Genomic DNA, 21,889 nt, shown 5'->3' on the forward strand with positions numbered 1-21,889 from the left:
AATAGACATAGGCATGAGGCCACGTATTTCAGGACACCTCAAAAAGCTGACCTTGAAGCAGAAAGGGAACCTAAGGCCTCCATGAGACTGAGCTGCCCCCAGACTCCTGGTTGGCAGTGGCTGGGAAGCGGGTGCCAACCACAGTGGCAATTTGACTGCACCCAAGGGCTGCAGCTCTCTCCTCTACAAGCTGAACTGGAATTTAATATCTCTCTGCCTTTCCCTTCTCACCCTCCAGAGGGATGGCAGTCACCAATGATGCCCTCAGACACACTCAGTTCAGAAAACATAACTTTATTATTAGTTGCAATATACATTGTATTCCTTTAAGAATCCTAAATTGTATATGGTTTATCCACTGAAAATACATGTGTATGTATATATGTTTTTTATATATATATATATATATAAATGTATTTTATTGAACTGGAACACAGCGGAACAAGAAAGACAACCTCAGGAAGTACTTGTAAAACGAAATGTGATCCCAAAGGGTTTGTGCTGGCAGTGTGCTAAGGTGAGTGGTATAAAAAGAACAGGCTAAATAGAAAACGTGATGGGTTAGGCAGTGGGGAATGGCCTCTCAGTGCTACAGGTGGTGATATATGCAGTAGTTACACATTGCTATTGCTCAGTCATGAGTGCCACCTATTCTCCAAGGCAGGCTGGTCTCTGGCGCGGCTCCGCACAGCAACATTCCTAGGGCTGACTGTGCTCCCTGCAAATGGTACCTGCCAGTTGGAAATAGAGTGTAATTACATTTCCCTCAGCAGCTGCTCTGCTCATTGCTAATCTGGTCAGCGAAGGAAGAATTCCTCCGGGGCTTGGTGAAACCTAACTGGGTCAATATAAAGTAGCTTACAGGTGGGGGAAGGGATCAGCAACAGCAGCAAGAGTTGAAATGCGCAGGCTGAGCTGTGGCAGGTGCAGAGCAGTGTCTCACCTGACCCAGGCTGATTTGCTGCTGGCTCCTGCTCTCTGCACTCATATCCTCACCCGCAGAGGGGCTGTGGCCCCTCTCCACTCAGCAGCAGGGCTGGAGATGTGTGGGGTCATGATGGGCAGTGTCTGGCTTTTTTTGGGTAGGTTTCCCCATGTTAAATGCCTCAGAAGGTAACGCTTCAGAAAACTGGCTGAGGGTGGCAATAGCTGCTGCTGTGCCACGGCTTGGGGCTCATTTGCCTTTTTTTTGTTGTTGTTGATGTTCTTTGTAGGTTTTGTTTGTTAACCGGTTTTTCAAACACAGCCTCCCAAGGCCATGTGCTACTGCTGAGCTTAGCTATAGACAGAGGGACAAGTCTTCCCCAGATCAACGTAATTGATTAATTTCTGTTGAGCTGCAGGCGTTTCTTGGGTGAAAGGACACATTTTAGCAAAGGCACTGACCACGGACCTTCCTCTGCCTGAAGCCAGGTTGGAGGGAGCAGACGGGCTCTGACCTTCTTGCTGAAGGGTCACTTCCCTCTCCCCTCCTGCAAAGTGCTTGTCAATTTGGAAGGGATGTAAAGAATGTGGGCACTGATTTATTCCTCCTGACTTCCTCGAGAAAAGTGCTTTCAAAAATCCCATCCTTAAGTGATCATTTTGCTACTACCCCCGCAATGTCTGTCACCTCTGGATCACGCCTACTCGTTTCCCCTTCCAGCTGAAGAAGCAGGTGAGATTTATCACTGCTATAGTGTTTCTCTTCTTACTGTCTTTTGCTAGAACTTGCTTGGGGAAAAGAAGTTGCCTCAAGACAGGCTGCTGGAAAATGGAGAGCAGGTGACCTGTGCATTGCTCTTTCCCAGAACAAGTGTCACCAGAGGTTTAGCAGGGGCTGCTGAGAACAGCTGATTGCACTGGAATAATATGTCAATAAAAAGCTGGCATTGCTGGGAGAACTACAGCTTGTTCCTCTCTTAAGAGGCAAGAAAATACAAATGTGAAAGTGCCTGGATCAACCTGTATAAAAGAGCTTCCCTGACTTGGGCTCCTTAGGGCAATTACAAGGACACAACCTCCATCCACACATCTTCCATCCATCCGTGCTACTGGGACCGAATGGATCCAGGCCCTGATTCTGACTGTTATTGCACAGAGGTCCCTTCCATGAACCTTGCCAGGACTGCTTTCAAAGGGAAGAAAGGTGGCTGACCCCCACAACTGTTGGAGGTGGGAGCCAGCCCTGGTGACATAGCGATGGTTCCCACTGCTCCCATGGGAAGGCAGTCAGAGGGGCTGGTTTGCCTCTGGGGGAGATGCCCCACCCTCTCATAGTGCAACATTCGCATTTTCTCCTTGCAAAACTGGTGGGAGAGGTGCAGGTTAAGCCCCTTCCCTTTGGATAGTGCCAAGTATATTCATGATTAGGGCTATTACACTGGACAAATCGACCTGCACAGCCACTGTCATCACTACGCAGCTTTTACTGTGTCAACACAATGTCTCTGCTCTACACCTGAGTCTAAGCTCTTTCCCCTCACCCTGCTGCTACCATAGACCCAGGCAGCTCTAGTATTTGGCTTATCTGCACCACTGGACCAGTCCACAAGCTCCTCCATGGCAGCTTGTACAGTAGGGTCTGCGGATGCCCCCAGTGCAGCAAGGTGTATGTTGGATGGATGGTCAGACCCTGTACCCTGTCTTCAGCTCTCCACACGTCCTACAGGGGTGAGCTTGGCCCCTCAGTGATCTACTCCAGTGCTGATTAGGAGAAGACTAGGATGAGCTTGGACAGGATCTCTGTTCATGCTGTGGGTCTTCTGCTAAACCAGTGGACCATGAGGACACCCACTGCTACTCCCCACCCACCAGATGCTCCGTGCTTTTCTCTAGCATTATTTTCAGGACACTTTCCAACTGATGAAGGAAAACAACAGATTATGACTGTAAAGTTATGGTGAGAGGACTGGATCCTGGTAGGACAACATTATTTCTTGCCAAGAGAAGGAACGATTAACCTCTTCTTTTCTCTTCTCCCATTTCTTCCCCAGCTTCCAGCCATCTCTATATACATCATATATTATATTACTATATTCTCTTATATCTTTGACTTTGCTCTTTCAGTTTCAGTAGCACAAGTGATTAATTCCAAAAGAAAAAAAAAGGAGAGTAAAAAAAAAAAAAGAGAATGAAAAAAAAAAAGGAGGGAAGGAAAAAACCCCAGCCTCTAGGAGTATTTACAGAATATTTCCTCTTGCAGAGGAGATGAGGTTTGGCATTGGGAAAAGCATGGGATTTGAATATGCTAAGTGGGTTTGATTCCACATTCCTGCTCTTCCTTCTGGAATTCTGCTCTGATGAGGAAAATTAAAGAGCTGTTCAACATGCTTTCCCCAAGTGCAAACTTGCAGAGGACAGACAGGGCGGCAGGGGAGGCTGTCTCTATGCTCTCCCCTGGTCTGGCCTGCTTGTAAAGGTAGTATTCAAAGGGGTCTGATCTTGAAAATCAGCCTTTCACCTTCAGGGAGCCATCAGCTCCATCTTTAGCCTCTCCTCACCACCCAGCACCTTCATTAGTGCTCTCCTCACAAGGACCAGGGCTTTTAAGGTACTGACTGGTGGGGACAGGGAAGGGACGGTACACACCTGGAATCAAAACCATGAAGTGGAAGATACTGGCTTCTTTTACATACTAAAAATTATTGCAGTATAAATACACCCCTGTCACCCCAGCGAAAGCAGAGAAGGGGAAGCCATGGGGGAAGTTTGGTGGGTGAGGGGCATTTCCGTAAGGTCGCCTGACCCAGAAAGCTTTGACAGCTGCTCCCACAGCTGCCAATTCTTCTCCAGATTAGGGCAATGGCCAATTACATCAGCAAATAATGCCCCACCCTGTGCCTCTCCCCCCACCCTCCCTTATGCTGTGCGTGATAAAATATCCCACGAGTCCCTCCGTGTTAGATCTTCTTCTGAGAGACTTCTAATAAGAAAAGCATCTATTCCCAGAAAACCCCAGTAAGAGATGCAAAAGCAATTGCTCTTAAGTATGGCTGGTTTCCCCAGCTGCTGAAACCTTCTGGCCAATCCATGTCAGTATTTCTGTGAAGACAGAGGTAGAGACCTCGGGCAGCTCTTTGTGGAGGGCATGATAGGCTTCCTCGTACACCTGCAACCAGGGAGAGAGTGGAGATTAGCACAGAAAAAATAAATCTGCATGAAAAAAACAGCCACCAGTCCCCTCTCTTCAACACCCACAGGTCCGACACGTCCTGCCCACACCTTGTCAGTTTTTTCCCGAGATGTGGCAGGTTATGAAATCAAGGAGATGTCACTGGTGGTGTTGGCCTTCAGCGAGCAGGAAGGTGTTGGCATTGCAGCTTGACCTCTGCAGGTACTCGAGCACCCTGCTGCCCTTTAGGAACACAGTGCATGTCCCAGCCCCATCCATTTCTTGCTTCTTATCCCACTAAGGAGGAGGAAATACTTATCATGCCCTTGGAGTCTAAAGGACAATGGGGGATGTTCCCATCATGCCTTGTGCAATTTTACTCCTTTTATGCTCAGACTATCCAGTTACTTTTCCAATGACAAAAGCTTTCCCCAGTCTCCCTGTCTCTCTTTCAGGCTCATTCATGTGCTAACAATTGGTTAATCAGCTGTGGCTCTCTTGAAATGAGCAGATGTGAAGCGGCTTTTGTTGTCCAGCACTTTGGAAAAACCCCCTGTACCTTTACACGCTGGGGCATGAGGTAAGGTTGGTGCCTGCACAGTTGGCATTGTTCAGAAGAGCTTTTAGGGTCAGCGCTTTACTTGCTTATAAGCCTCACTCTACTTCTATGCCAAGCTGCTTCATGTCCAAGAGACCTCTAGGCACACAGCCACCACTGGGGCAGATCTGGAGATCACCCACCACTCCCTGCCTGCAGCCCAGCTGTAGCTGGTGAAAGGCCACCACACCGTGGCCGGGGAGGGCTGACCTTGGGCTACCTCCTGGTGAAAGGGGCTGTCACTTGAGCAAGTTACACTTGTTCAGTGTCACCAACCCATCACCCCTCTTCACCTCCAGCTCTGGAGGTCAGCAGGGTCCCTACCCCTCACAGTCAGTCATGCTCAGGCCAGCACTGACAGGTAATACCCTAAAAATCAAGAAAGCCAGAGGACCTTGAGCGTTTTGTCTTGACTCTGCACTGTGTCCATCAGCAAGTAAGACCCTCTGATATCACAGAGCTTGTCAGAAGAGCCGTGTAGCACCAGGATGGGCAAAGTCAGCTTGGGCAGAGCTCGCTCAATTCTGGCAATGGCATTCATCAGCTGGATGACAAAGGAGACCTTCATGCCACCGTGGTAGACCAAGGGATCGGATGTGTAAGATTCCATCTGCCAGGAAGAAAGAGGTAATTTAAGGTTAGAAATATTTCATGCAGACAAGGAAAAGCAGATCAGCCTGGCAGTGAGAAATCTCTTCCTTTGGCTTGCACAGCCATTTCCTACTCTCTCAGGACATCCTGCCATCGGAGTCAAGGTCAAGGTCTTTACTGTGGCTTCCCAGAACTGCTCACACAACCTGGCATGCTCTTTGCTTTGTGTTTCTCTCCTACACCACTAGAAAATATTCAAGCTAAAGCTCTTTCTGCAGGGAAACAACCAGTGTTGAACAAAGACTGTTCCCATAGGGGCACCTGTCTGCATTTTCATCCTCTGCTGTGCCCTTCTGTTGCTCAAATGTGATATATCTTCTTCAGACGGTTCTTCAGACTGTGTTACTTGAAAGTGGATGTTCTCCAGGTCCTTATCCTCTCTGCTGAGGGCTCAGATGTTCTCAGACCATGACCTACACCTACAGACAACTGACAAATCTGACTGAAAAGCCAAGGGGTCATCTCTGGATACAAAGTGTGCACAGACAAGGAAGCAAATAATGTTATTAGCTGGTAGGCAAAAAAAAAACAAAAACAGTCAACAACTTGCTCAGCCAGACTGTGAGGGGATAAAAATGCACAAGAGCTGGTGCAAAAAGTTGCTAGGAAGGAGTAGTTACCGCAGCAGGCAAATCTACAGTAAATATTTGTATACTGTATGTGGAGACGGCCCACACAGCCCCTACCATCGCAATATTTGCCAGAAAGCTTTGATTATGGGCTGGTCTCTGGCACAGCCTTCAGTTTCTCCCAGCCCTGGCAGATGTTTATAGAAATCATGGTTATTTATAGGTTAGCTGAAAACAGTCTCCTCCTCTCAGATCAAGCAGTGGGGTCTGTTCAAATTCTCCCTTGATTGCAGAAACCTGAGGTCCTCTTGCTGCAGCACGTGCCTGCCCTGAGAGGACCACAGGTAGGAGCTGAGCCATCAGGCCACCCCAAGGACATGCAGCCATGTGTAGGTGTAGGCACAGGTGTGCACTGTAGGACAGCATGGACAGAAAGGTTTTGGGGTGGATTCTGCCTTCATCTCCTCGTGAGATGAAATTCTCAGGGTGGCAGAAGAACACTACATGGTGGGCCTTTCCCACTGGGACCATTTTCCCTTGTTGTCATCTCAAATGTGCTGGAGCACAAAGCACTGGAAATGGAGCTGGCAGTGAGTTATGCTGGTGCTTGCAAGTCGTTCCCTATCACTTTGCTGCTTCCAGTCTCCACCATCTCCTGCCGATTGAATCCGTGGTTCTATCCCTAAAAGCAGCAAGTGGGAAATTTGAGATTAAGGGCGGCTGGCGCCCTTCAGACCCAGCCCACAGTGCTGAAGATGGTCAAGGGAGAGACAGCTGTAGAGCCAATTTGGTTTGCATTGGATTTGGACCAATGAAATTCAAGTTGTTACAGAACTCACTAGGGGTTCTTGGATGTGGTAGATGTTTCTAGTATTTGATTAGGGCCACTGGTGTGTTTTGGTCTCTGTGCAAGATCATGGCTACTCTGAAGTGAGGGGTAATTTTTGGTAGGGAGACAAAGATAATCATCACATCATAATATTATGACATTACACGTAGTATCTCCCTTCCAAAGAAGCAAGTGCCTGTGCATGCTGAGAGTCTGGAAATCTGCTTCTAAGAGGCCACTGCAAAGATGCTGAACATCCTCTGCTCCTGCTAACATCCCTAGGAATGTTCACCTAGAGGGCGAACAGCACATGGTCCCTTTGACTCCGCATGGACCCTCCAAGTGCCCAACCAGTTTGTTGGTGCAGAAACCTCCACCTGCATCCTCCATCCCCTACATTTCTCAGCTGTACCTTCCCTGCTCTCCAACATCCTCCAAAAAGGGCAAGAAGCCACCTGTGCTTAGAAAGAAGTTTCCTCTTGTGAATATGTTCATGGAAAAGTTCAGATTTGACATCCAAAACACCAAGAGCCCAGTGTGGTGTTGCTTGCTCTCCTGTTGACAGATGGCTGTACCCTGATATTCTTAGCCAAACATGTTGACTTTTCATCAGCATTTTGAGCAAAACCCCTGTGTTGCATTGGCTACTTAGCAACTGGCTTCAGCCTAATCTGGATCTATGTCACAGCGCTCTGCTAAAGCAACACAGCTTTAGAATGAATTTATTTTTATTTTGTCATTCTTTTTTTTTTTTTTTTTTAATTGAAGGCAATAAATGAGGGACTTTGCAGGGGGGATTCAGGAGGGCTGGGTGAATGGATTGACAGCAGGTCCCTTCCCATGAAGTGAACAGTGATGATGAATTCATGTGAGCTGGCCCCCTCCCCAGCCCTATAAATGCTGGAAGAATGACCAAATAGGCTTCCTTCTTTCTCTTTTTCTTGTCTGAAAGAACAGGGATTTTTTTAGCTACTGAGCAGCCAACAAATATTTTTGTGTAGATGATGACAGGAGAAAAAAATAATAACCCAATACCAACCCAGACTGATCAGGACTGATTGATCAGGGGGAGTATCCTGTTCCCAGTCAATGAACAGGAATCCTTGTCAGAGTTAATGCTCAGTGCATGGGATGAGTGCCAAGCAGCAGCTTGGTGGGGAAGGATGGAAAGATAGGGAATGGGCTTTATATTCTGCAGGCTATAATCTGCAAACCCTGCAAGCCCAAACTGTCATTGCTGCACTGAGCTCCGAGACAGTGGGGGCAAGAACTGAATATGACCCTGCAAGAGCCTGTAACTGGTTCCAGCTGCAGTCTGATGAGGGCTCTGCAGAGTCCGTCACAACAGCTTTTTATTCTTTGTGTAATTCTAAGACAGGCAACCATCAGGTTGCTGCATCAGACTGCCCTGTGCACCTTCCCTTTGCATCTTCCCTTTGCATTTTGCAGAGCAATAGTCATTATAAGGTAATTGCAGCCTTACTGTATGCAGGCTTTACAGGAACAAGACTGAAGTCAGGAGGACCATTCCACTGAAATCAACAGCAGCTACCACAGACTAACGGGGCACAGAGGTGCCTGCCACTGTGATGTCATTCATCCTTGGAATAACAGGACCAGGTTTTTAAGGTTACTTCTTGCTCTCTTTTGCATCTCATGTTTGATACAGCAAACCGATCAAACAAACATCTCCCTGTGTCTCCTCGTGTTTTAGTCTGTATACACTGAAGACAGTCTTCTGGGAACACAGACTCATCAGGAAATTCTTGGATGATGTCTCAAAAATATTTCTAGCGAACAGAAAGTTGGTCTGGCAAGAGAGTATGTGTAACATATAAATAATGGATGCTTCCAGCACATTGTGTGCTTTGAAGCCAAGCTTCTTGAGTCCAAAAGGAGAGTGAAGTGTGCTTTAGAGGCAGCCAGAGGACCAAGATACTGTGTTGTTTTCAGTGAGTGCCTGGAGCCTCAAATCCTGGTGTTTGAAGGGGGTCAGGAAAAGTGCTTTATGTCACAACCCACATCTACTGTCACCTCCATGTTCACTTGCAGGTGTGAAGGCAGCACAGCACACAGGGGTTTGTTGTCTCATTTTGAAGAGTGTTTCATTATAAGCAGGCTCTAATGTAGCCGACCTACACCTTTATCCACAGCAAAAGGGTCTTCCCTGCTCCATGGAAAGGCAAAGAGCAGAGGAAAAACAACACCCTAAGAAAGCTTTTGAGACTTGAAGCATCACAGAGCAGAGGAAGCAGCAGGAAATACGTGGTAAGAAAGGCAACACAGTAGCATTTATTATAAACTATGTCCAGCGGTTGCTGTGGTGACTCCTAACATCACCCCAACAAGGAAATGCTCAGTCAATACTATGCACCAAATTAAGGGAGCTCTCTGACACTTTCCTAAATAGATTATTATTCAGGATGTCCCCACATCATCACTTTTCTCCTGCAAAGTTATCGAGTGCAGCATAGCATTTCCAGCAGAGGATCCAGCTCTCAGAGGTGTATTTGAAACTGCCACCCTTAAGGACAAGCTGCAGCAGAGAGTTCAGGTGTCACACAGGAAATCAATGCAGAATCAGGCAAAGACCCACACATCCCAGCCATGGTCCCTCTTCAGGTAGAAGGTAATGCTCTCAAATTCCTCTCCTTCTGCAGAGCACTGATTGTTTGCATCCTCTAAACACAAATGAAGACCTGAAAACTTTTTTCTGTGTGATTTTAGTGAACTGGCAGTCTAATTTAAACCTTTTCTCTAAATTACATGCAACAAGTTATGGCAGCTGAATGTAATTAAGAACAGGTTTCTACAGCTTGATTTGAATCAGCCTTCTTCCCAAGTGTATATTTTGTGCAGCCTCATATGGTACTTTAGAACATATGCCCCACGGTGCATCAGCGGATGCACATGATCTCGCTCCATGCTAGTCCTCACAGCTTCTTAGGACTTTGTCTTCTTTTCCTCAGCTCCTTGAATCTTTCCACCTCCAACACAGTGAAATCTTATGCTCTGTTCACAGATAAGTGAACTGAAAGTTGTTGGGCCAAAAAACTCTCTGGCAGTGCCAAGAAACAGCCCTGAAAGCCTTGAGGCTATTCTGGGAGACTCTTTCCTTTCCAGTTTTCTGAATAGGTGAAACAAAGAGATGGGCTGTGCTGGGGCTGGTGCACTGCACTCACATGCTGGCACTGTCTTTGCCCCTGACTCTTCCAGCTTCAATTCTAATGCCAGTTGTGCTGCCTGTCCAGAGAAAGGCAATTTATTAACTCCTAGTTAAGATATGAACTACTGCATGAACAGCAGAGAAAATTACAGTATCTCTCAAAGAGATGTGAGAGCACAGGAAGAAGTGACCACTGCATCAGTGAAGCTCCTGAGACACTCTTGGGTGCCATTTTCTATCTTTCTTTCACCAAGCTCTGGGTCCAGCCTAAGCACCTCCATTCACTTACGGTTCGTGTCTCCCTCCTTTCACTCCTCTCACGACAGTGAGAAAGAAAAACCCTTGTTAGGTGTTGTTGCAGCACTTGCAATGACATCTGTTTTTGCAGTGATGGCATGAATAGGCTGACACTGTCATTATTACTAAGAGTGGGTGTAAATGGGAGAAGAGTCCAAAGCTGTTGTGGCACTACAAAAACTGAATCCTGGGACAGTTTCATGCACAGTTGCAGTGATGAGGCTGGAGCTGGGTTGTTACAACAGCTGCTTCAATCGCATCTCCTTTAAGTATTATTCTTGGGTGCAGCATGAATACATCATTTATTTGTAAAGGTTGTAGCAGAGCCAGAGTGTTATCCAGGAGACCTCATAGCAAGTTCTTTGGGACAAGCATGCTCTTTTGCTCTGCTGGAATGTATCTGGCACAATGTGATCCTGGTTTGGAAGCAGGAAAACAAATCTCCAGTACTGCAGGGTTTTGCATGATTTCACTGCAAAGAGCAGGCTTCAACAAGCTGACTTTAGCAATGTTTTTGCAACCTGTTAGAATTGGTTTTTGCTGCTGTAATCAGTAGTGGTGATGCAGCAGAGACAAACGTGTCTCCCATATGCTTCCCACCCCAGCCATAGCTCTCCATTATGTCTTGTACCCAGAGTGGCTGCGGATGCAAGGGAAGGGAAGGGAAGAACAGCTGGTTTCCTACAATCTTTTGTGTGCAGTCAGTTCCACTGACTTCAGAGATGTGTCACCTTTTTACACCAGCACAGACTTTGCCCTCCTGATTTAGCAAAACACTTGTGATTGTTTTTAAGAGAGAAATGGCAGGACTGGGGCAAGATACCAACTATGCAGTGACTTTCAATGGCATTAAGGTTCTCACCTCTTTCTTGTTCCGGGAAATCGCATTTGGATCTATTGATCCCAGTGACAGGTTTGGGAGAACAAAGTTGAGCACTTTTGCTGCAAAAACCTGTGGGAGAGGAAAGGAACCAGTTAAAGAGCCAGTTAGAGCAAGAGAGAGAACATAGAGGGCCAAATCCTGAGCTGATGGGAATCAGCATGGTAGGTAAACAGTTGAGAATAGTCAACTGACTCTGCAGAAAGATTTGTCCTATATTTAAAATATTTCTCTTAACAAGAAAGTGTTTAAACTGCTCCTGGGACCAGGGAGTGGGTGTGCTAGACTGAAATGCCATCAGCTGTCTGTCCACATGCAACAGCACAACTTCATTGTACTGTGCCTTTTTCTCATTCTCAAGTTAATTTCTGAAAAGCCTCAGTCAAGCACTTTGATAGGAAAAGGTCATTTCCAACTCTTGGGAAGGATGGGTTTTGGTGTTTTATTGCCCTTTCCTTGCTGCCACAGCTCTGATTTCAGGCTGCAGTGCATAAGTGATATTGGGTGCAATTTGCAGTAGTTGCTTAGGCTGCACTCATTTTGATAAGCATATTCTCCGGGGAACCTGTAAATAAACAACAGCAAAGTGAGCATGCATTGGCTATGGGAATCCATTGCTCACACGACTCCTGGGAACAAGACACAGAAGGACTCAGCAGCCCAGGCTGAAAACTGCTGGCAGAAGAAAGGGTAATATCTTTCATTTCAATAGCAGTACAAGAATGTCGATACCAGGGTTCTGCTCTGAATCTTTGGTAGCTGCCTTTATGTGATCACCATTTAAGTCAGCAATTAGTGTTCACTGGTCTGTTTTACGGCCCTTTGATGTTTACAGCTAACACTTACAGGTAGGCTGTTGCCCATGCCCTCTGTTTCTGCAGATATGTAAATCACTTCTGAAGCACTCCCTGACATTTCAGATCACAGATGACACACGACTGAGTAATTATGATATTAGAGGAATAACACAAGGTTGAAGTTAAAGTCATCCAAGAGTGAAAAGCAGTAAAGACTCACAGCAGACTTGGGAACACGTGTGTACCTTGGGGTGGGTATGACTAGGAACCAGTGTCACTGTACCAGTACAGTAGAGCCCCTCACTGGATATGACATTGTGGCAGCAAAACCGAGGTCTCTGAAGCTAGACTGGTAAAATAACACATCCACACCAATGCAGGAATGAGCTTATGATGCAAACAGCAGGAATGGGGGGTTCTTTGTTTCATATTAACTTCAGGCAGTGATGATTTGAGCTCTGCACCATAACAAATTGTGGGCAAGATTATGGTCTCTGAACCTGATAACTAACATCTCTATTAAACTGGACAGAACAAAGCCAAAAAATGAGGTTTTAATATAGTACTTTCTTCCAGTTTGATTATACCTTAGAAAAAGTCCTCTGCACTGTTACTGGGTGCAGATTCAGGCTGAATGACAGTGAGCAACATAATGTCCAGTCAAGTTGGAAAGCAATAGATCAGCAAGAGGCAAAATGGAAAACACTGAAGGTAAAGAGAGAATATTCTGTAGTGAGTCCTTAAACAACAGGCTGAGGGTTAGTACAGGATTAATCACCAGGGAATATGTCCTAAGGGGTTGTCCTGCCCACCTGATTTCAAAGCATTCAATAGCAGAAATGAAGTTGGAGATGCTCCTTCACCCCTGCTCTGCCCTTTGCCAGCATATGTGACTCTTACTTCTGCATCCTTTGAAATTTCGAAGATTCAGAGCTGAATTTTGTACAGGTCAGTTGAGAAGAAAAGGGGGAAGGCAGCAAGATCCTTCTCACTTCACTGGATTTGAACTGGATGCTTCCATCAGGACACAGGATTTATAGGGCACTGATGAAACTGTGAAATTCCTGCAAACACACTGTGCTTCTGCTGCTGCCAGGGCTAGTTCAGCAGCGAGGGAAGGTATTTCTAAGAGGGACTGAAGGACTCAGTGTGTAGTCTGGCTTGCTGTTATTGTTGCCTTGAGCCCTCGTTTGTTCAGGACAAGGTAAATTCTTGCTCAGCTGGAAACTTCCCCAGCAAAGGGATGAATGCAATGGTCCTTGGGAAATGGCCCAGGGCCGAGAAGTCATACCAGCTCCAAGGGAAAACCCAAGCCTTTGCGCTTCAGAAGAACAACCACCATGAAATGTTTTTTGACTCTCAGAGGAAAAAAACCACACAGCATTATGGGAAAACGTGACTTATGGAAGAATACTCTGCCTGTTTTCAGTCCTTCCTGTCTTAAATTCTTTTTCAGCTCCAGGACTGAATTCAACTGAATTTGACAGAGCAGAGCTATTTCAGGAATAATTATTTTTTTATCAGTTTTGAGATGTAACAGTAGATTTGAAAGGGAAAGAAACTTACTGTGCTCTTGGAATACTGTATGTAAGAGAGTCTCTAGGAAAGAGACCGTATAAACACGTCCAAAATACTTCAGTTAGAGAGTAGGATTTCCTACAGAAATAATGCTTCATTGCATTTATTTCCTACACTGAAATAAAGCAATGATCTGGTACACATTTGCAACAAACCAGACTACAGTAATGCTAGTTCCCACAGAACTGGTGAGTCTTTTTTTTTTCAGAAAGGGTTTAGCATCAAGAAAAAGATATAGCTCTAGAAGAAGGAAAATGTTTCCCTATTTTCCTTGACTCAGTCAGAAAGAGAAGGCTAACTGTTTCTCAAATTCAGACTCATGGGATTTTTTCCCATTCCAAAGTAAGAAGAAGTAGGGGTACTGGTGCTCATGGGACCCTTATGTTGAGTCAGGTGTAGTGTCACCTGTGGAGAATCAGTAACCAGCCTTCTAAAAGCAGACTTCTGTGCTGACTTATTTAAAATAGTTTACCTGGATTAGATAACTTCAGGATTCACTTCCCCTCTGAAAAATAGGTGGGACTGTGGGAAAAGCACTTAGAATGAAAATACTGACTGGCATCCAGGTGGTGCAGATCTCAGCAGGGTTTGCATTTTAAGGCTAGAGGTCTTAATGTATTTCCTTCAGTGGAAGAGAGAGGTGATTAGAAAGCACCCTTTGGTGCTTGTAACGATTTGTGAAGTCAGTAGATGTCTTTAGCTACAGCAGAAGGTAGGACAGGATTATAATGAAAGGTGAGGTAATCTGGTTTCTTCCTCTCAGAAATAATAAAAAAGGAGAAATAGCTTAGAAGTAGATTAAAACAAAAAGCTAGTCCCAGGAGAAGAGTCTAAGGAGAAAGGATAAAGGAACACATCCTGTGGGAATGAGATGCTTTGTCCTTCCTGCTGGCTTAGCTGCTCCTTCCCTTTGCTTCCAGCTTCTTTTAGGATTGTTATTTATTCTTTTAAAAATGCAGAAAGGAGGAGAAAGCTGAGGCTCAGTTGCCTTGCAGAGCCTCCCTTGGGAAGGGCAAACAGGGCAGTGCAAATGTGAATCAGAAATTGCTCTGGAAGGCAGATGTAAACGGGAGGGGAACAAAGCCTAAATGCAAACCAAAGGAGATAGTCTTGACAAGAACCAGTTATGGTACCAAGCCAAATGGGGTGCAGCTGGGGAGTGATGCTTTAGCTGGAAGCCTCCTTTGAGGCTCATGAAGGATGCCTGGGACTCAAGAGCTCTAGTTCTGTTTAGAAATTGGTCTACCCCCAAATGCCAAAAATAACCCTGACCTTACTTAGCCAGCAGCCTGTGTTGCAACTATACCAGACTCTGCATGAGTCAGGAAGAAAGCTGTGGGAGAGGAAGGGAAAGGACAGCACTGTGTGGGCTGACACAGGGTGAGGTGAAGAAGGCACAGTCTGCTACCACCTTCCAAGGTACCATCATTACCTGACTCTTGATCAAATAAGTTCTTCTGGACAGGTCAGCATTCACTTCCCCTCTGAAAAGTAGGTGAGACTGTGGGGGAGGCACTTAGAAGAGAAGTACTGGCTGGCACATATTCCAGAAGGGTTTTGCATTTCAAGGCCAGATGTTTTAACACATTTCCTTCTGCAGAAGAGCAAGGTGACCAGGGGCAACATGGGTTTGCTCTTACCTTGATGGGAGTGGCGACTTCTGGGCTGGCTACCACTAAAGGAGAGATTAACAGCATGCCTGAAAACTCACTGGGTCGCTCACTAGCTGTCAGAATGGAGATGGCTCCCCCCTGCAATGCAAAATAACAGCCCACAGCTTAATACAGGTGCCAACATCTTGTTTTTATGGTAATCCTGTTATATGAAGGGGTTTAGTCCAAGCAAGCAGTCATTCCTGCCCCACTGAGAGTGCAGTGTGGTCAGTGAGTAAAGCCGGAGGAGTAGGAGCACCAGAAGTGTCTGGTTTTTGTGGGGGAGAAGAGACCTGGTTTCTGTTCTCATGCTATAAACCCTCACATCACACCAAACTCAACTCTTCATGCAATGTCCATCAGCTCCCTGGGATTTCTTGTGTCCTCCTCACTTAAAAGGACTATGAAGTAAGAAGAAAGTGTCTGAAGTGGTAGTTCAGGTAGGACTTGAAAAATAAGTTGAGGCTCTCAGCGTGACAGACCAGTGCTGCATTGGGAAGATGCCGTGAATCCGGGCTCACTCCGTGCCAGGCACTGGTAACCTGGGCAACAGCAATGCTGCCACTGGCATGTGGAAATCTTCACTAATTAATGGGAATTAAATATTCTCCTCCTCAGAGTCCCCAGCCCCTCTGGCCCCACAGTGCTGTGCCCAGGGCCTGACAGCCAACACACAGCCCATGGTGCAGAGCCGAACACCAGCCAGGCTGAGCCATCCTGCATTAGGACAGGGGCTGATGGCGAGGGGTGGGGATCGAAGGGATCTGGAGGGCTTGCTCGGGAAAGTTTGCAGAGGATTAGTTGCCAAGGGAAATATCTGGTGAACTTCCACACTGCTGGAGAACCAGGGGCTTGTTAAATGGAGCAGCAGCGAGAAGCATCTCAAAGACCTCACTGGGAAATTAGCTCCTTGTTACAGCGGCTTTGGAGCCTGGCGAGCCCTTCAGAGCATGCCATGCCTTCTTATGCAAGAACACTTGTTTATCTGAGCATGGGCTGAATCCCAAAGTACTTTTTCATTTTCTTCTCCTCAGGGAAGTCAGGGAGAACAGATCAATGACATCAGTGGGAATACTGATAGCTTGAATAAAGGGATTTGGCCCATGCTGTCAGAATCAGGCTTCGGATCTGTTCACCAAATCAGTGCCTTTGTTTTTGTAGCCCTAATCCTTGGTACATTTTCCTGTTAAATTGTTTAACAGAATGAGGCTACAGGGTATTTTCATGCTTCATCCCCATGCTGCTCTCAAAGCTTTGGAGGGCTTAACCTCCTGGTTACTGGTTAAAATGAAAGGGGAAGCCCGATGCTGTAGGGAGCTGGTGAGACTTAGCATGTACCTGATGGGAATGAATGGTCCTATTAAAAAACAGGCCTGCTGTAGCAAATGGCACTGATTAGGGCCATGATGGGGGTAGAAAAGTTAAGGACTAACTACACTCATGGCAGATCTCAGGATAATGGCATGCTGGCAAATCAGTCAGTAAATGAAGTGAAAGGGAACATTCCCTGTAGTTTTGTTTTCCTGCTGTGGAATGAATTATTTCCTGCCATCCACATGAGTACCACAGCATGTGTCCTGGATGCTGGGAGGGGTAGGGGATGGTGCTTACCATGGAGTGCCCCAGAATGAGAACAGGCAGGTCAGGGTGCTCTTTCTTCATGAGGTCAATGTGCTGCAAGCTGTCCCTGATGAAGACGTGGAAATCTGAGACAACCATCCGATCACCTTCACTCTGCCCGTGGCCAACTGCAGGGGAAAAGGAGAGCACACATCTAAGTCCTTCAAAGCAGTGGTTGCAATCAAGAAAGGACCTAGCAGAAATAAGCCTGTTGTACTGTTGCTGTCCTAACTTGACCTTCTCCTGCAGTCAGCTCTCAACAGAAAGAGTGCTGCAGAAATAGAGAGGAAGATGCACAGAGCTGTTTAACAAGTGCCATACTGTCTATGATCTGATTAAAAAAAAATAAATCATAGAATCACAAAACATTAAGGAGTTGGAAGGGACCTTAAATTTGGACTTCTATTCCTCTGTATTTCTATCTGCTCTTCAAAACTAAGAGCACTGATCTATTTCTTGCAGCCTTCAGCATCAGGGTGAAGAGAGCAGAGAGGCTGTCTTGCTATGCTGTAGAAATTGTGGGTTGTAGTGCTGCATTTTCCCTCGTTCCCTCCGGTTACTGCATCCTGGAAAACTGGGTTTTGCCTCAGGGGTCATATGGATCTGGTGGTTCACTCTACACAGCTGTAACTGCTATGTAGAGTCTTGGCAAGAAACAGAAAAATTCTGAAGATGTGATATGGTCACTATAAACCTAATGAGGCATGGATACTGCCTCTTCAAGGGCCTGGGTGTGCATGAGCTTCCCAAGTCCTGCCTTTTCTCATGGTACCCTGGAGCACTGGGTGGGCTGGAAACCTCCCCTGTACAAGGTGAGGGGTCAACAGAGGAGGCCAAGTGGTAGAGGCTGCAACAGTGGGCAATTATCCAGTGGCATCCTCCTCCTAAACAAGTGTTAATGCAAACTGTACTGCACCTGGACATTGTTCCCTCACTCTGTATCTGGGAATTGTCTTGTCTGATCAAAGGGAAGGGGAAGATTAAAATGGGAGATGGTGAGTTGCCATGGGAACAGCGGCATCCCTGGCAGAGGTGGAGTCAGCATCGCCACCAACACAGCCCCAGGCAATTTTGAGCTTGCAAAGGCTTGAAATTAATACCACCTTGGGAAACAAGTTTGCATGTTTACCTGACCATACAAGCATGTCATTGTCTATTACAAATAGGATTCATCCTTTAAAACAGCCTCCTAGCTTGTTTCTGTTCCATGTACGTTTTTAAGAAAAACTGTGAAGGGGAAAACACATCCCAAAAATAGGATAGGGTATAGGGAGTCTCAAACAACATCTCCCTCCTGTTGTGTGTTTCTCTAGACTTTCTCCAGTGGGCACCAAGGCACAAAGGGGCAATGACTAGTCAAAGAATGTGAAATGCCTGATAATTGTTTACATGCTGGATGGTTCCCCTTCCAGTGACCAGCAAAGAAAAGCATTGCTGGCCCAGCCACAAAGGTAGTTACATCTGTTGCCAATGGTCATACCAGAAATCAGGATGTCTCAATTTTCTTGTAAGCCATCCAAAAAGATCACCTTGCAAATTAGGCAGAACTTCTAATAAAAAGCTGGACTAAATTCACTCTGTCTAGGAAAAACCGAACCCCCAAACTTGTTCTTTTGTCCTGCTAGGTGGTCTCCATGGCTGGATCTTCTGGCAGTGAAGGCTGCAATCAGCCATGCTGGCTGCCAGAGAAACCCATACATGTCATGCTGGTCAGTTATAAATAGCATATTACTAGTTCTGCTTTCCATGCACATACTCCAATTCCTGCCAAAATATGGTACAGCAAGCATCCTCCATGGCTCAGTGACCGGGAACAAATTGACAAGCAAATTAAAATGCAAGTTGTGATAATCTACAGAAGTAAAACCATGTGTGTGGCTAGTGGATCTATTAATTTTAAACTGATTTTTATTACAGATAGAAACTGAGCTTTTTACAACTTTTGTACATATCCAGTTCACTCACTTTATGGCCCTTAAATGTGTTATCTGCCTGTTATTTAACTTCAAATGTAGCAGGTTAACATGAGTTGAACAGTCCAGAAGGACTGCTTTCTCTCAGCAGAGCTCTGCATTTCAACTTCTTTTTTCTCCAGTGCTGCTTCACTTGCTTCTAGTCTCTCCTCTCCAGCTGAGCAAGCAGAGACAGCAATCCCCCGTGGCCCAGGTCTGTATATGGGCCATGACTCCCTGTTGTGGAGCTGTGAGGATTTGGTCTATTTTTGAATGAGAGAGAGACAGTTTTTGAAAGCCTCCTTGGTCCTCAGTGTGGAGAATTTCCCCTGGTCCTACCACACAACAGTGACACAGCTCATAACAGTGAGAATAATGACTGTGGAGTCCAAGAAATACCTGTGCAATGCTGTGACAAGCTTCTCATTGAATTTCTGCAGAGTTTGGGTTTTTTTGTTAAAACTTAATGAACCCCCACTCATATAGCACAGAGCCATGCCTGAGCAGCAGTCTGTCTGCACGTATGGGAAAAGAAGGCCATGCAAGTCTTCACTTTGATACTATCCCTGTCCCTTGTGCAAGGTTAGCTGGGTGGCATTGCTAGGTGTTCTTTTATTTTACTATTTTTCTCTCTTCCCCTCCAAGAAATCGAATTTACTCCACCAGAGAATGAGTTTATTGCAAGTTTGAATCCCCCAGCCAAGAAAGCTTCAGGGTAGAGAACTAAGACCTCTTCTATTAGATTGAAAGACTTTTCACAACCAAACATCAATGCAGTCAAGAATGTTTTTCTTTGACCTTTTGCCTTTGGAGCTATTAAGATTGAAAGGTCAGGTTCATCTTTGATGTAAAGCTATTTGCTTTGGGTTTTGCTGGAATGAACCTGAGGTAGTGGTTCCACAGTGCCAGTGGCAAAACAGTGGGTGCAAGAGGAGGGGAATCACATTCACCCAGGAGCTGAAACTAACTAGAGGCTGCTCTACACCCAAGAGACACTACACCAAGAGAGACAACAGAGAAGTGTCACAAGAATCACAGCTCCATGAGTTCCTCATCACAGCACTCCCCCGGGGCCCCTGGGTTTCAACAGGGCAATGTGAGGTTATAACCACAAGATGCTCATCTGTACAGAGTTGTGACTGATGGTGCACATCCACATGGCACCCTCAGTGTTCAAAAACTGTTAAAGAGGCTTTCATATCTATCTGGCTTCACATGCAGCTTGTGTGGTTCACTGCTAGGACTGAGCAGGTCCAGTGGCTCAGTGACCGACCATTTCAGGTTCCGAGGACTGAGCTAATTGTGGGCATCCTTTCCTTTAAAAATAAGAATCCAAAACACATATTTTCAAATGGCAAATCTAGAATTAGGAGGTCTAGGCATCCATTTCCAACCAAACACACCAAAAATAACATTGCTCAAACGAAGTCTCAATAAGAGCTGTGATGATCTAGACCAATATGTCATAGCTATTCAGTTCTTCCCTCTGCATTTTCTGCATGAGTTTGCTCAGATTGTAGCTCTGTCACCAGAGAGTCAAGAACAGCAACTCATGATCAGTCAGTCCTGTCAGAAAGCATGACTTCAGAGCATGATTTCACCTATGATTATAGATCCTCCAAAGTTACACATACCTGGAGGGAATAATACCGACTGGCTGCACAGGAAGACAAAGCTGAGAGTTCAGCAATGGAATATTTGAGGGTGTGAGGGCTCCAGGGAGTGCGTTATAACCACGTGGGTATGACTCTGCCTTTGAAACAGATTCTGTGGCCCTGCAAATGTGTACTTCTACAAGGCTCTCCATTCCTCAAATCCCATATTCTCTCATGCTCTGGGGGTTCCTTTTGAAAACCACTCCCAAGCAGCCACATTATTCATCTGACATTGGCTCACATGCCTCAAAAAATGTTACATCCTGGTCAGATTTGAGATATGATGAAAAACACGTAAATAAAAAGCACAGTCCAACTCGACACTCCCTTCCCTTCAGTAAAAGCCAAAAAGGAACTGCCTGAAGAAATAACCAGACCAACTCTGGACTTGCTGGGCAGACTCAGTCTGATGAGGAGAGCTGTGCTGGATCTCCACTAGCACGATGTTTTTCTGCTGGGGCTGTTGGGGCACATCACAGCTGAAGAAATCTGTCCTTAAATGTACTAAGCAAGACCAACAGCAAAGAGGAGAGCCTGGCAGTGCCTGTCCCTGCACACCATAGGGTTCATCAGCACCTAGCCCTCCAAGGTACTGCAAGGATGGATGAGTGCAGCAGCACATCTTGTCCACCCTCAGACACCTGCACTATTTGTGTTCTAAACATTAACTTTTACATGAGTCACACACTATACATATTCCTCTCTCTTTCCAAGTGTCCAACCCTCCTGACAAAGGCAGAGCCTGACCCAGGTGAGAACTGAATTGCTCCTCAGACCTTTGCTGCAGAAGATGAGGTGACAGGGGAAATGCAGGGTCAAATGCTGAGTTCAGCTATGCTGCTGTAAATTTACCAGTTTCAGTGACGTTCCTTAAAGCTCACAGTCATGGGAAAGCAGAAATTATAGGTTGTGTTGTTTTTTCAGCCTTTGCTCCCTATTTATTATGGAAAAGCTATAAAACAAAGAGACAGGACAGGGGAAATCTGCCTGGGGAGCAGTAATTCTTCAGGCAGAATTTGGATCTTGGCTTTTCACATATTTTGATGTTTCCAGCTCTGGGAGAAAGGGGATGGTTTGGATTCATTTTTATTGTAGTGAGGACACCATCAATGGGGTGAAATGCTCTCTCTAGCCAACTGACGGTAGAAACAATCAGGAGGGATGCAGGACTTGCCTCCTGCCTCAGGATCCATCACACTATCTGTTTCTTTTCCTCTCTAGATGTGTAATTCCAAGATTTTGGAGTGAGAGAACCAGAACAAGGAGAGACAGGAGTAAGGTCAGGCACTCCAGGCTTATGACTCCCTCAGCATAAATATGCTTTAAATTGCAATGGCACTAACACAGGAGCACCAGAGTTTTCAGCAGTTAAAGGTCAGAACTGCCACTACTGCGAAGTCAATGATTCACAGACACAGATGAGGAGCCTCTCTGGTACTGCAGAATCCCACACTGGAAAGACACATCTTAATTATGGCAGAGGGGGCCATTGGCAAGGCCTTGTGTTGCAGTGTCTGATTTAATAAGCTGGAGCATGGGTGTGATTCCATTC

At 45.9% G+C, this 21,889-nt stretch overlaps 1 protein-coding gene across 7 annotated transcripts in view; it reads right to left on the minus strand.

Annotated features, from left to right (window-relative positions):
* Positions 1–278: 278 nt before the first annotated feature.
* MGLL (monoglyceride lipase) overlaps positions 279–21,889 on the minus strand; it is a 108,612-nt gene continuing 87,001 nt past the window's right edge. For 6 of the 7 annotated variants that reach the window (XM_064667517.1, XM_064667519.1, XM_064667514.1 and 3 more), the window contains 5 exons: positions 16,722–16,858; positions 15,099–15,209; positions 11,066–11,155; positions 5,086–5,301; positions 279–4,090 (listed from right to left, as the gene is read on the minus strand). In XM_064667517.1, coding sequence (XP_064523587.1) covers positions 3,965–4,090; positions 5,086–5,301; positions 11,066–11,155; positions 15,099–15,209; positions 16,722–16,858 — 680 coding nt within the window. In that variant the 3' untranslated portion in view covers positions 279–3,964. The remainder of the gene's footprint in view (positions 4,091–5,085; positions 5,302–11,065; positions 11,156–15,098; positions 15,210–16,721; positions 16,859–21,889) is intronic. The other variant, XM_064667515.1, reaches the window with a different exon arrangement.

This window comes from Pseudopipra pipra, chromosome 11, assembly GCF_036250125.1.
Source record: "Pseudopipra pipra isolate bDixPip1 chromosome 11, bDixPip1.hap1, whole genome shotgun sequence".
Classification (NCBI taxonomy): Eukaryota; Metazoa; Chordata; class Aves; order Passeriformes; family Pipridae; genus Pseudopipra; species Pseudopipra pipra.